Below are 15,064 nucleotides of genomic sequence, written 5' to 3'. Positions count from 1 at the left end.
AGCATGTAGTGACTAAAGCCTACACAAAAAAGTGTTAGTGATGGAGTATACAGTATGACTTGTTTTTAGACGTGATGCAATTCATAGTTAAGAAAAATCAAACTTTATTTTGAGATAATTGTAGACCCAGCTGCAGTTACAAAAAATAAGAGACTACCTGTTTCTTACCAAGTTTCCCCCAGTGATACATCTTGTAAAACTGTAGTAATTCTCATCAGTATTTGATGTTGATACTATTTATTTTAGCCTTTCTGACTGATGTGCAATGATACCTCATAATGGTTTTGCATATCCCTAGTGACTCATGTTAGTTATCTTTTCATATACTTATTTGCCATCTTTATATCCTCTTGGTGAAATGCTGTTTCATCTTTTGTACATTGTCTGAATTGTTAATGTTTTAAATCTGGTGGTACACACTTAAGACTCTAAAGTTTCATGTTTGGGCTTGCCTTTTTCTCTTATATTGTTGTAGTCCCCATAGTTCTCTTACCGCCATATCGCCTGGAAGCCATCACCACAATAAATATGTTCTTCCTTCCCTGCTTTGACCCTTTCCCCACACCCCTCCTTTGTTGTATGCCTCAGGTCTATGGTCAGCTTGCTAATTTTAACTTTTTCTTGACCGTTTGTTTGGTTTCTCTACATTTCATTGACAAGCTAGTCCATCTGATATTTTTTCCTTAGGGCTTTTTTTGGCTAGCATAATCCCCTCCATCTCCATCCACGGTGCAGCACATGTCATGCATTTGTCTTTTTTGGATCACTGAGTAATATTCCCTTATGTAAACATACATCTTTTTGATCCATTTGTCCATTTTTTGGCATTTGGGTTGTTTCCATATTCTGGCTGTTGTGAATAGTGCTGCAATAAACAGGAGTATAGGTTTCCTTTCAAATTATTTTTTTTTGTTCCTTGAGTTGATAACCAGGAATAGAATTGCTGACCCATGACTGAATTTGAATTTGATTATGTCATTTTATTATCTAAGTAACCTTAGGTAATTTACAGAGTCTGCTTCTTATCTGTAAAGTAAGGATTATAAATAGTATCTATTTCATGGGATTTTTGTGAAAATTAAATGAATTAATACACAAAGAATTTGAACATTAGGCCTCCCTTGTGGCACAGGGGTTAAAGACATAGCACTATCAAGCTATCCCGAGCCACTGCAACATGATTATGTTCAATCCATGGCCAGGGAGCTAACCCACATGGCATGGCAGGACTGTACTGTCTCGCCCACTGCTCCCCTCAACAATATATTTCAGTAGATCCACCTGTTCTGCTCCCTACTCTATCTCTGGTGAATACTCTCACCCCTCACACCTCTGTCCTACACCCCTGTTCTTGTATGCATAAATATAAATCTTTTTAAAAATAAAAAATAAGAATTTGAATACTGAATACTGCTGAATATGTATTGTGTTATTTTTTCTAAAGTATTTGTTTACTTTTCTTGCCTTATTATACTTTTTATTACTTCATAGTGGTTGGATTTCATCCCTCACTGGCCTGAACCAAAGTATTCCTGTTGGAATCATGATGATAATCATAGCAGCACTTTTCACAGCATCAGCAGTCATCTCACTAGTTATGTTTAAAAAGGTAAGTGAAATTTTGTCTGTAACTATAATGAACTTGATTTTTAGTTTTCCTTTTTCAATTGTTCTTTATTCAGTGTAACCTCATGATACTTTTTTGTTCTGTAGGTTTTAGAAAATTGCATTGTATTTTAAATTATTATAAGAGGAGTATCCCCCCCATCCCCAAATCCTGTTAACTGGTCTTCTATTCTGATTATTTCTTTTTTGAATATGAAAGAATATTAATCTGATTTTTAAAAAATTATTTAATGAAGTGCCATCTGTTTACATCCTTGTTAATGATTTAAAAAAAAATGATTTATTTATTCATACAGAACTGGGATACAAGCCAGAGTTGCAGGGGTGGTGAGAGGCTTCACCAGAGAGTGGGGAGCAGAACAGGCAGATCTACAAAGTACACTGCTGAGGGGATTAGCGGGCGGGTCAGGAGAGGTCTGCTGCGCCATGTGGGTCACCTCAAGGGTGGGGATTGAACTAAGGTGAAGTGGCTTTAGTTTCTTAGTGCTGTGCTTTAACCCACTGTACCACCAGGGAGGGCCACATCCTGTTAATGTTTTAATAGATAGTGTGGAATTTCTCCCCTCTGCTTTTGGTCACTGTAATTCCCACCATGAATGCACCGTAGTCCTCCATCATAGTCTGTTATGCTCCCCCTTCTCTGTTTTTACCCTTATTTCTTTATCCGCTGTCTCAAGTTTGTGGTCAGCTTTCAAGGGTTTTTTTTTTTGAAGATTCATTTATTTATTCATACAGAACTGGGGTACAAGACTGAGGTGCAGGGGTGGTGAGAGACTTTATCACAGAAAGAGTGGGGAACAGAACAGGTAATGAAGTACACTGCTGAGGGGAGCAGTGGGCAGGTCAGGAGAGATCTGCCATGCCATGTGGGTCACCTTCGGGGCTGGGGATTCAACTGGCCTGCAGCAGCTGCAGCTAACTTGCAGTGCTGTGTCCTAACACACTGTGCCACCAGGGTGGGCCCTCAAGGGTTTAAAGTTTGTCTGTGACACTTCATTTGGTTTCTCTATATTCCACATATAATTGATACTGTCCAGTATTTATCTTTCTCTTTCTGGATTATTTTGCTTAGATCTCGTCCAACTTCTTCCATGTTGCCACAAATATCATGTGTTTATCTTTTTGATTGCTGAGTAGTATCCTATTACTACTGAGGTGTACTACATCTGCCTGATCGACTTGTCTGTTTTGGGACAATTAGATGATACAGAGAAGTAAAACTATTGTGTGATATATGCATTTTATTTGTATTTACATTTTAACATGCCGAATTGATTAAGCATATAAAGTTGGGGCTGGTTATACTTTGTTAAGTAAGTGCCTGTATAAGTCATTGTTCTATCAGAGAAATAGAAGAAGAGATTTATTGAAAGGAATTGACTTATTTGGTTGTGGGAACTGGCTAGTTTAGCCTGAAATTCATCCAGCAGGCCATCAGGAATGGTTGCAAAGAGACCAGAAATGGGATTTCTTCTTCAAAGAATGTCAGTTCTGTTCCCCATCTCTTTCAACTGATTGGATCATTGGATCAGGCCTACCCAGATCATTTAGGATATTTCTCTGTGGTCAGCTGTTTGTAGATTCTAGTCATATTTACAAAATACTTCACAGCAAGTACCTAGATTAGTGTTTTAATAAATGGGGACTCTTAACATAGTCATGTTGGCAACATTAACCTGATAGTTTAAATGTCATTCATTTGAGAATACTTTAATTTCAGATGTATCACTGAAGATGCTTTATGGTTTACTATAAATGTAACAAACTTAGAGCATAGTAGGTTTCAGTGGTATATTGCAGGTTCCACTAATTTGTAAAACTGTTTATTAGCATGTGTCATGTGCTAGGCACTGCTCTGTGTGTGGTCCAAGACCTCTTTTTTTTTTGGTATGGAAGAGAAACAAGTGCGTAATGCCATAATCCCATGATTCAATGGCTACTTATATAAAGGCAAGTTTTGGAGATCTTTTTAAGTATTGTGTTAAAGTATTTCCTCACTGAGTGATCTTGTTGAATAGGATTTATCTAAGTCAAGTTGATAGCTAGATAGCAGGGATACCACACTCATTTTAGTTGCAGCAAATTCAGGAAATAAAAAGTAGCTCAGAAAGGGTAGATGAAAATTGGTACATGTCTTGGGCAGGAAGAAATGTGGGGTGTTTGGGGGCTTGGGACAATGAAACTGAACATGTAAATATGATTATATTCTGCAGGCTCCTGTAAACTAGAAAATCTGTCAAGAGTTTGCATCATCTCCAAAGAGTAGTGCTCAAAAGCTTTTTAGGACAGTAACAAAAATGCTTTGATTTGAGTAGTGCAGAAAGACTATTCTGGAATAAATTTGGGATTTTAAGGGCAGAGACATTATACTTAGAAAAACTAAGAGTGGAAGACAAATTAAGAAGCTCATTAGTAATGATGGTAGACTGTATAAGGAAGTGTTAGTGCAAAGTAACCATGGAGGGGGGAGAGGGGAGTGAGAGTGCAACCACTGATTAGAACAAGTCTGGAAGTGAGGGACTAGGCAAGACTCAAGGATGACACCCATGCTCTCAGATGGTTGGCACTCAGGAAGAGTAGATTTGTTTTCAACAAATGTTTTGAACTTTCAGTGTGGAGAGTTTAAAATGTTGGTGGAACATTGAAGTGCACACACTTGGTAGGGCTTGGGATACATAAGTTGGCAATGAAGGAAAGAGCATTAGACTATATTTCTTGACTTGGGAGGTATCAATTTCTTGATATATAGAAGTAGGGGTGAAGAGACAAGACCTAGTATAGACTACTCTCCATATTTAAGAGTTTGCGGAGGGAAGATTGTAGAAAGATTTTTCACAGAAGTGAGTGGTTGGTAGGGGAGAGGGATATGTGGTACAGATGATAGTCTGAGAGTGGTGGAAGTGTTTATTCTACAGCTACTATAGTGCCATGTATAGCACTTCTAATTCTCAGAAGCACACGATATTCAAGAGCTAACCAATGAAAGGAAAAGTTTGAGAGTTGTATTCCTGGAAGATCAGTCATTCAAAAGAAGTATGAGCACTTCCAAAATAAAATTGAAGTATTGTTACTATTTTTGATTGACTTTTTTTCTTAAACACCTTACAGAGAAATTGCCAGTTACCTCCTTTTACGTGTTCACTGACTGTTGGTGATATACAAGTACCCAAACCTCACTGAATCTCATATTTAGCTGTGACATAAATAATGTAGATGGTTATCTGTATCATTTTATGAGATATAATAAATTGGGGTAAAATAAGCTAACATGTAATTTGAGCAAACTTTCATATTAACTGCCATGATAGAAACTGAGACCCAGTATAAACACCTGATTTCCCCCTATTTCATTTTATACTTGGTCAACAGTGGCTAATTTGGAAAAAAAAAAAAAAAAATCCTGTAAGGTGTATGTAGGCTCAGTTTTTAACCACCAGGGGTCAGGCTCTCCATAAGTGGTTACTGCCCTCTAAAAATTATATGTGCACATTGTTTTGGCTCTAAAATTTTTTCATTAGGCTGTTCTGTGTTTCCAGCCCCAGCTAAATGTGCTTTGTGATAGATTTTTCATTTGAAGTGAATCTAATGCTGAGAATTTTGTTGGTGTTCTGAAGTTGCATGATTGGAGTAGTTATCATTGGTGTAAAAAGTGCCCAGTGTGAGAATGGTGGTTTTTTTGTTTCATCTGTAGTGTCATTCTGTAATCCAAATTTTAGATAATTGCCATGCAAGAATATCTGCTTGTTTTTCCTCTTAATAAATAAGAGAAGAATTCAATCCTTATCATTCAAAAATAGGTTTCTTAAATTTTTGCTCGGAGTATTTATTTCTAAATGGCATGTGAAAGTTTTTCTGTTCTAAGCTGTCTAGGCTGAGGGAGAGATTATAAATGGGTCAAAGAACAATAAACAGATGAGTCACAGGAGACCATGTACCAAAAATTTCCCCATCTTTTAGTTGATATTAGAACTAGAATAGCTTAATGTGAGTTAAACAGATAATACATAATTTGTATTGCTTGGGAACCTAGTTTGGAATGATTATTATGTGAAAGCTAAAATTTAATAGACTCATATTAATACATACTTATAATCTTTTGCACTTCAAGAAGAATTAAAAAAAAAACTTTCATTTCTTTAGAAAACAAAATTCTCAATGTGTTCTAAAATTTTTTATACACCTAAATGTTTGCTCTGAAAATACTTTGTGTGAAAGTATGGTCCAGAGTAATGACAGTTAAGTTGTACTTATTAAATTGGTGTTTTAGAGTAAAAACTTGGTGAAGATGTCCTTTTAATACATACATAAAGTAATAATCTTCTTAAATTAAGAGTGCCTTGCTGTGTTTGAAAACATTATTGTTCACCTCATATTTTTTTTAATTTGTATCTGGGGCAGAAAGCTGATACTTTGACTTTACTGTTTTTCTGTAGTCTGAAATATCTGTATGCCCACATCCTCTTCCAATCCAATTTAGAATTACCCAGCACTATAGTCTTTACTGATTAGGAATCAGATGGTTAACATTGTCTATTAAAATGGTGTCCCACCTATCTTAATATTAACACAGAGTCTTCATTCAAGGACACAAAGTAGGTATAACAACACTTTTAAATTCCTTAGAAAAATTGGCACTCTGAGCAGGTTGTTTATACCGTCTTCAGTTGATATACTTACTATGTTCATTTTTTAAAATTGCTCCCAATTTTATTTTGTTATCTGTTTATGTTAGTACTGAGCTACCTATTTAATAGATCCCAAACCAATGTTGATATAACCAATCTATTGTACATTTTCTTTATCTAGACATCTTTAAATTGTTAAATTTAAATTATTCATATATTTATAAAGTTGTACATAGTTTCATCTGAATCATCTGTATTTTTAAGAGAATTTATTTTTTGAAATAATGTATGTTGTATCCATTTAAAGTATACAATTCAGTGTTTTTTGAATATTACATTATTAACTTTAAATTTCATATAAATGTAAATTTTTCCATTTGAATAATTTTTAAATTTACATTTCAGAGGCATTAATTGCATTCACTAAATTGTAGAGCTATCACCACTATTTCCCAAACTTTTTTATTATCCCTAACAGAAACACTGCAGTCATTAAGCAATAACTCTTCCCCCTACTCCCATAATTTCAGATCTGTTTGCTACTCAGTGAATTTATTTTACTGTCAATTGTGAAATCTACATAAATGTTTTATTCACTTAAAATGTTTTCAAAGATTCATCCATATTGCAGCATATGTCAGAAATTCATTCCTTTTATCACTAAATCATATTCCACTCTCTATATATACTGCACTGTGTTTATTAAACTGTTGATGGAAAGGTTTTTTTTTTTCCATTTTGGATATAATGATGCTATAATGTTCGCATATAAAAATCTGTTGTTTCTCTGCTGTTAATTATTTTGGGCATATACCTAGGAATGTTCTTGTTAGGTTATGTTATAGAGAGTTTGTTTTGTTTTTTTAAGAACCACCAATATTTTCCTATCAGCAATACTGTACCCACCAGCAATGTATGAGTATTCTAATTTCTCCACACCCTTGCAAACACTGGTTATTTTCCATTTTTTTATTGTAAACATCCATCCTAGTAGATATGAAAATAGTATGTTCATTTTGAAAACATAAATCCTGAGGAAATTGGAAACAATATATTACTTTTAAGACAGGTATAGATTAATATGAGCAATATTGTCCTTATCTGATAATTTTTTTTTAATAATGAGGATACCTTTGGACCATTAGTTTAATCCCTAAAAAATAAAAACAATTATTTGATGGCTTTTACCACAAGTTACTATGCTATATCTTTTAGGGGTGTAACAGTGAGTAGAAATTAGCTCTTGCTTTCAGAGGACTAAAAGCCTGTGTGTAAGACATGTGGAGAAACCTTATAAAAGAAGCAGCACAATCATGCCCTAAAAGTATACCAAGGTGAACCACAGCTTGTTTAGGAAGAAAAATGATAGGACAGCATTTGAGGTGGAACTGTAAGGATGAGTGAGCTTTCAATGATGTGGAAGTAGAGTAGTAACATAGTGGGTTACAGAGGGTATTTTAACTCAAATCTTTGGGTTCATTGAGGGTTTCTAGGAATTGTCAGATGAAAACAATTAAGCTAAGAGACCCATCCCTTTTTTTTTTTTTAAAGATTTATTTATTTATGCATACAGAACTGGAGTACAGGCCAGAGGTGCAGGGGCGGTGAGAGGATTTACCAGAGACAGAGTGGGGAGAAGAACAGGCTGACTAACGAAGTACAATGCTGAGGGGAACGGTGGGTGGCGTCAGGAGAGGTCTGCTGCGCCATGTGGATCACCTCTGGTGGGGGGTTGGGGGGATATTGAGCTCTGCTGCGCCATGTGGATCACCTCTGGTGGGGGGTTGGGGGGATATTGAGCTCATGCTGAAGTGGCTTTAGTTTCTTAGTGCTGTGCTTTAACCCACTGCGCCACCAGGGAGGGCCCAAGGCTCATACTTTTTCAAAAATCAAAGTGGTACTTAAAAAAATGCATATTAAAAATCCTATTTGTTTTGACATTCCTAGCTTTTATAAAAGGTTAAAGTAACTTTGGTATGATAAGGAGCTTATGTTAATAAAAATGTGATTTCTTGAATGGTATTCTACAAACTTAAATGAGAACATATGTTTGGATTATTCATTTAAATAAAGTACCATAGTTATTTGCTTCCATAATATATACGTTTTTGTGTGTCAACATACCACCACAGTGTAAACTAAGATATTTTGAAGATACATGAAATAAGTAGGAAATCTTTCTAGAGTGACATCTAGAGTGACACTTCACCAGATATTTAAAAATTCAAATCTTTGTAAGTCTGACACATTTACACAATTCTCATTCTATCTCTGGATAGGACAACAGATATTCTTGTTTCATGGGGATAACGTCAAGGTTTAAGTGGTGATTAGCCAGCTAGAATGTAGTAGGATATCAAATTCAGAGAACTTTCTGTGATACTGCTGGAACTAAGTATTTAGGTTTATGCAATCCACATAAATAGAAGCGACAGCTAGAATTTTATTTTTTTAAGATACAGTATCTTGAAATTCCAAGATTTGATAAGGAATAGGAGTTATCAGGATACTGTAACTCTTGAACATGTGAGGGAAATAATAATTGGAGATGCTGTTCCTTATAATTAGCCTGTCATCTTGCTGGTACCCTAAAGAAAGAAATTGCACTTTTTACATGTATGTAATTGGATTTAATACAGTATTTCAGCATCATCCATTTAATACATTTGTAGTCTTTTCCCTCTAGGTGGCTCTCTGGATCTGTATAGATACAGACTGTTGAGAAATGTGTGCTGTTTCTACCTTTATTGTAACTCTTTGCCCTGTGGGGCTATGAATTACATTTTAAGTATTTAAAGTAGGGAGCCCATGAGTACATAACAGAGCAGTCAATTTAATACAAAATTTAACAAGAAATAACAAAGCAAATTAGAACGAATGTAATTTATTACATGTCTACAAACTTAGAGGGAAGGGGTTGAAAGACAGACAAGTGAACCTGTGCATACATTGCACTATGAGTGGATCTGGTACAAAGAGTGCATGTTAAATTTCTATATCATAATTCATTCTTTAAAAAGATTTATTTATGCTTATAGAACTGGGGTACAGGCCAGAGTTGTGGTGAGTGAGAGGATTCATCAGAGACAGAGTAGGGAACAGTACAGGCACATCTGCTGAAATACACTGCTGAGGAGAGCAGCGGGCAGGTCAGGAGAGGTGTGCTGTGCCATATGGGTCAGCTCCCTGGCTGGGGATTGAAATCGTGCTGCAGTGGCTTCTGAGAGCTTCACAGTGCTGTGCTTTAACCTGTTGTGTCAACAGAGAGAGCCCAAATTTCTATATTTAATTTTAAAGGATCTAATCATATGTACTCACTGTGAGATAAATTTCTTTAAAATGAGTAATGATTTTTCTGTATTTCTAATTTTCTACAGAAAACTTATTTTTTAGGAGAATAAGTACAATACTTCCATAGTTCCATAGTGCTATGGTTCTAAGACAAAAAATTAGGGTTTACTAGCATACCTACTAATCAGTGCTCTCTTTCTCCCTGAGCACTTCTTTCTTGATCCATGATTATATGACATTTCCCATCATTGTCTTGGTATTTTTATCATTTACCATGGCAGCTCTGTATTCCTTAGCACACTTTATTCCCTTAGCATCTCTAGTTTTTGGACTTTCCTGTTTCTCTCCTAGTGATTCCTTGCTTGTGGGTAACTTAAGTATTGGTGTCTTAATAGGCTTTGGTACTTGGCTTCCTTCTCTTTCTGTGTTCTCCATGGATAGCTTTATTTGTCAGCATATGAGCTCCATTTGTCTGCCAGTGGTTTCCAAGTCCATGTCTCTAGCCCATTCTTATATTGAGCTCTAAGCCTGCCTAGAGTAGGGGTTCAGTAAAAAATTATAGATGAATGTTTAGAAGTTAACTCATCTATCTCCCTTCCTTCCTGAGCCAACCTATCCCCTTGATCTTTTTGAAATGATTTCCTACTATCAAACCTTGACTTGAGAATCCGACTCATTCTACTTTTCCTTATTCCACAATTAACCATTTCTTATCCAGGTTTGAGAAAAGGATTGACTTGTGTGCACTGCTTCTCATCCTTAAAACACTTCAGTTACACTGCAGTCAGGCTTCTAATTTAGATCTACTCAAAATGCAATGGAATTACAAGTATATATTGTCTCTTCCTCTTTCCTCCTGAGTTTGTAGACCTGTAATAAAAATTTGAATTTTCTCAAGTTTTAAAAAATTGAGTGACTGATGTTATATGTTGGTGGGCTTCACATTTATGCATCTTAAATCATAAGCTAGTAGAAGAGGTATATTTGAGACCTCCCTGTGAAAAAATTTGAGTTAAAAACTAGTATGGACAGAAAATCGCTGAAGTGTTTCTTCATAAATCCTTTAGGAGTTGACCATACACAAAGAATTATATAAAGAGTAGCTAGCAGAAGTATGTTTAATGACATAAACATGTGCTTGACATAATTCATGACACCATTTGATTATCATAGGCTCCTTTCCTTATATGTAGAACGCATAGTTAATAGATAGGGTATTACTGTCTTTGAATTATCTAGGCTAATAAATTAATGTATTAAAGTCAGATTGTCTTTTTTTTTAGGTTTAAATCATTTTTATAATATTGAAATATCCTAATGAACCAGTTAGGTACAGAGGAAAATTTAACTTTTTGTAGTTGGCTAAGGGGTGCTTTTTATTTTTGATTTGACATAGGTGTAAGTATGTCTTCTCAACTAGAAAGAAATAGGAAAAATCTATGTTAAAATAATGCAGGCTAGTATGGTGGCTGATGTTCTTGATCTTAGAATTACTAGGAGTAGTCCTTTTCTTTCAGTAATGTTGGAATGTTGTTTTGATTGAAGAGCTACTGGAAATGTATGTATAGATTGACACTTGTACTCTCTTGTGTCCCCTTAGGTACATGGACTATATCGCACAACAGGTGCTAGTTTTGAGAAGGCCCAACAAGAGTTTGCAACAGGCGTGATGTCAAACAAAACTGTCCAGACTGCAGCTGCAAATGCAGCTTCAACTGCAGCAACTAGTGCAGCTCAGAATGCTTTCAAGGGTAACCAAATTTAGAGAATCTTCAAGTAATACACTTACCTTTTGACTATACGTTTCTCTCCAGTTACTGTATTCTATAAATATTTTTATGTTCAAAACAGACAATACACACAGCATGTATTTTTCCTATTCACTTGTGCATGGGCTAAAACCAGAAAAAATTCTGTCTTATTTACCTAACAGTTTAATATTTCAGTGCCCCTTGCAGAAAAAAAAAGAACTACATGCTAAATAAATATTCTCCATATTTTTTGGGGGATGACTATTTATTAGATTATTTCAGTGGTGACACTGATATTAATATGGTATATGATTGAAAATGCTGTTAGTACTAGCTGCAGTCATTCTTTCAGGAATCTTTAGACTTAAGGGTTACACACTGGAGCAGTAAGATGATGCTTCATTCCTTTTTCCTTATTTATAGTGAAAGAAATAGGTGATCAAAGACTTGCAGATTTTTTAAATTGGCTTGCTTTTTAGCAGTTAAGTCACCGTGAAGCCTGTGTGCATTTCGTAGTAGATGATGTAAATTTTATCTTCTATTTTTTTTAGAGTGGTTGATATTTTGATATCAATCTCTGATCTTGCACGTTTCTTAAATTAAAATTAGTATTTTGGGTTCTGCACTGCTTATAGCTGTAGTATTGGGGAGTTGTTTATAGAATCCTAGAAATGATTTTCTGTAATAGTTACTTTTAAATTAAAATTTATTGGGCTACAGTAGGCAAATATAATGTGCAGTGCATTATCCAAAAGAAAAGGTAGTGAATCACTGGAATAGAATGTAGTGATGATATCCATTTTTTAAAATTTTTCAGTATTCATATCATAGTGAGATGTTACTGTATGGAAACTTTGGTATATTGTGGCTACTCTTTTTAACTGAATTGAGATTGTGTTTGGCAGTTCCTTATTGGAGTGTATGTAATTTTTAACAAAAGTATTGAAGTTTAGCCTAACTCCTCCAAATAGAACATACAGTATTTAAGGGATTTTTTCTTGACTCTTTTTGATTTTTAGTGGCATTAAAAATACTCTGGCATTTAACATAACTTGAATCCCTAATGCAACTCAGTCTTTCAATTTTTTAAACAGACTGAATACTTTAAAAATTTTCAGCAATAGAAAAACAAAACATTTAACTTGAACCAAACAAGAAAATACAAATACAGTTGAAATCACTCACATCATTTTTGTTATACATTGAATTTGTTACTATGTAGCACGGGAATTCATTCTTATAGTGTATTTGGGTTGAAACTTTAAATCATTTTTAATACTAAATTAATGAAAGGCTTTTGTAAAGTCATGCTACTGTGTTTGGAATATTTATCTAATTTAAGATTGTAGATATCGATTTATTCAATTTGGTTTTAAAAAAAGGATAGTCTGTTGGAATACATTATTTGAGACTCAAATCCTTAAAAAGTCAGATGGATATAAATGGTTAAAATCACTCCCATTCTTCTTAAATCTAGAGTTTAAATACTGGGGGTGGGACAGTGACTTCTCATTATTATGAAAGAAGCTTTATGTGATACTAGGTAATATAGATCCATCTTGATGGTGTTCACATTTGATGTATTTGGTACTTTATTGAGGTAATATACTTGGAAGGTGTTTCTTTTATTCTGAAGAAAATAGGTTCTAGAGTATGAATTTAAAACTTTTTATGAATATTTCTGGTTAGTGATAAGATCCATCTACTCCTCAACCAGTTCAGCCAGTTCATGTTTTTCAGTCTATAATTTTACTGTAAATCTGTTGATCAGTGTGCTTTATTGAGTATAGATATTACAAATATTCAAAACATTTATCACAAAATACAAGAATACATACATGCCCACCATTAATTTATATCTTAGGTCTTTTTGTTTTTCTCTAAACTGCAAATGAAATATATATTCTAGAGACTTAAAAAGTACTCAAATAGTTTTCTTTGGAGTAAGATTATTTCCTTTACTCTATGGAAAGGTAGCATTGTTAAATAGCAAAGAATAATTTCACCAGGGTTACCTTTTTTGCGTATGTGAATGGGGAAAATATTGTTTTAAAATGCAGTTATTTGGTTTAATACACATTTATGAGAGAAAATAATGCTTTTTAAACAAATATGCAATTAAATGATGCTTACAGTATGGGGGTTTAAATTATCTTCTCTAATAACAATAATGAGTGAATAGTTGGCATTTTTACTCAGCTAAAGATTGGCATATTTTTCTTTTTTAATTTTTTAATAGTAAAATTACCCAGTATCACAACTATAATGTGGTTTGCAGACTGGTGGCATCCATGCCATTTTTCTCTTTGCAATATTAAAATGTGGACATTCTAATGCAGTTTGAACACTGGAAAATCATTGTTTAGTGATTTGTAATTTGGGTCTTTGGATTATTTAGCGAAGTTTGTATATTTTGTCAATATTGCGCTGCTGTCATGGTGACTGTCTTGGTACTATATAAATGCCCTCCATCTGTCCTGCTAATGTTGCATGTTTTCAGTGGTTTGGAAGTTTTGTATATTTATTGTATTAACACAGAGTATCATAAAATAAAAGGCTCTTTAATGGATGTTTGTTTGTATAATTTTAAACACTGTATTGGCACTTCAGAGGCAGAAATTGTCCTGAGAGTTTAATGTACATAGAAGTACCACATTTGACTTAAAAAAAAATCTGTATAATTATTTTCTCATGTGCCAAATATAAACAACTTAGACTTTCAGCAACATAAAATGTGAATTCTTCTGTGGCATTAAACCTTTTTTTTTTAAAGTAAAGGTACATGAGGTATCTAACTCATTAAATATGTTAACTACTTTAAGGTCCAACCATATAGACTATCTGGAAGTTAGATTAAAAATGGAAAACTTGGATTTTGTAATTGAGATATTTTCTGTGGATTAAAATGGATGCCTCTGTATTAGTATTACATTGATTTGATTGAACTTGTGCTCTGTTTTTTAACTTCATTACCTGTTGCAGTTTCATGTACTGAAGAAAGTACCTCCTTGTGTATTGTTGGTTATCTAAAGATTTAAAATTTAACCTAGTATAGTTTTAATGGTGAATCTTATTTTGAGGAATACATGTTAAAATGGAAACAGTTTTTTTTTATTTTTTGGGCATTAATTAAAAAATTGAGTTTGGCTTTTCATTTGTATCTTACTCTAAATTATTTGAGATTTGTATGATTTCCATTTTTAGGGATTTATGTTGTCTACATCTGTTTTCTGTAATCATTTTTAATAGCATAAGACTAACAGTTGCTCTATTTTTCTGAAAACACTGACATTACCATCTAAATTTATGTCTTCATTGGTAAAATCAGTTTAGACTTTTGCTTAGACACTTTTCTTTTGTGCATATTTTCCCTGCTGTATGTAGATTAGAATTACTGTGTCTGTCATATGTTGTTTCACTGAATCTCCTCCATTGTTTCCTTAAGAAAAATGGTTATAGAGGAATTTGTTGATTCTCTGTGATTAAGACCTTAGCGGTGAAAGAAAAGTGGTTAATGTTACATAGATTGAAGATGATTAAAAAATAAAAAATACCTTACTTTGATAGCATTTTCAAATACTGTAGTATAAATTTATTCAGGGGAGAATAATATAAAACAGTCCAGTCATTTAAAATATTTGTTTATTAAACTGAAAAGTTATATGTGAATGGCCATATGTTATGGAAAGTGAAACATTTACCCTACAATTTTAGGGTACAACTTCTTAAACTGCAGGCATTTTGAATTAATAGGTTTTTTTTTTTTTTAAA

At 34.0% G+C, this 15,064-nt stretch overlaps 1 protein-coding gene across 2 annotated transcripts in view; it reads left to right on the top strand.

Annotated features, from left to right (window-relative positions):
• SCAMP1 (secretory carrier membrane protein 1) overlaps nt 1–14,447 on the top strand; it is an 84,892-nt gene extending 70,445 nt beyond the window's left edge. For both annotated transcript variants that reach the window (XM_004678185.2, XM_004678184.2), the window contains 2 exons: nt 1,492–1,609; nt 11,143–14,447. In XM_004678185.2, the coding sequence (XP_004678242.1) occupies nt 1,492–1,609; nt 11,143–11,307 (283 nt within the window). In that variant the 3' untranslated portion in view covers nt 11,308–14,447. The remainder of the gene's footprint in view (nt 1–1,491; nt 1,610–11,142) is intronic.
• The last annotated feature ends 617 nt before the right edge of the window (nt 14,448–15,064 follow it).

This window comes from Condylura cristata, unplaced genomic scaffold (genome assembly GCF_000260355.1).
Source record: "Condylura cristata isolate star-nosed mole 26May11 unplaced genomic scaffold, ConCri1.0 scaffold00007, whole genome shotgun sequence".
In the NCBI taxonomy this organism is placed as follows: Eukaryota; Metazoa; Chordata; class Mammalia; order Eulipotyphla; family Talpidae; genus Condylura; species Condylura cristata.
This window is presented reverse-complemented; position numbering and strand designations above follow the sequence as displayed.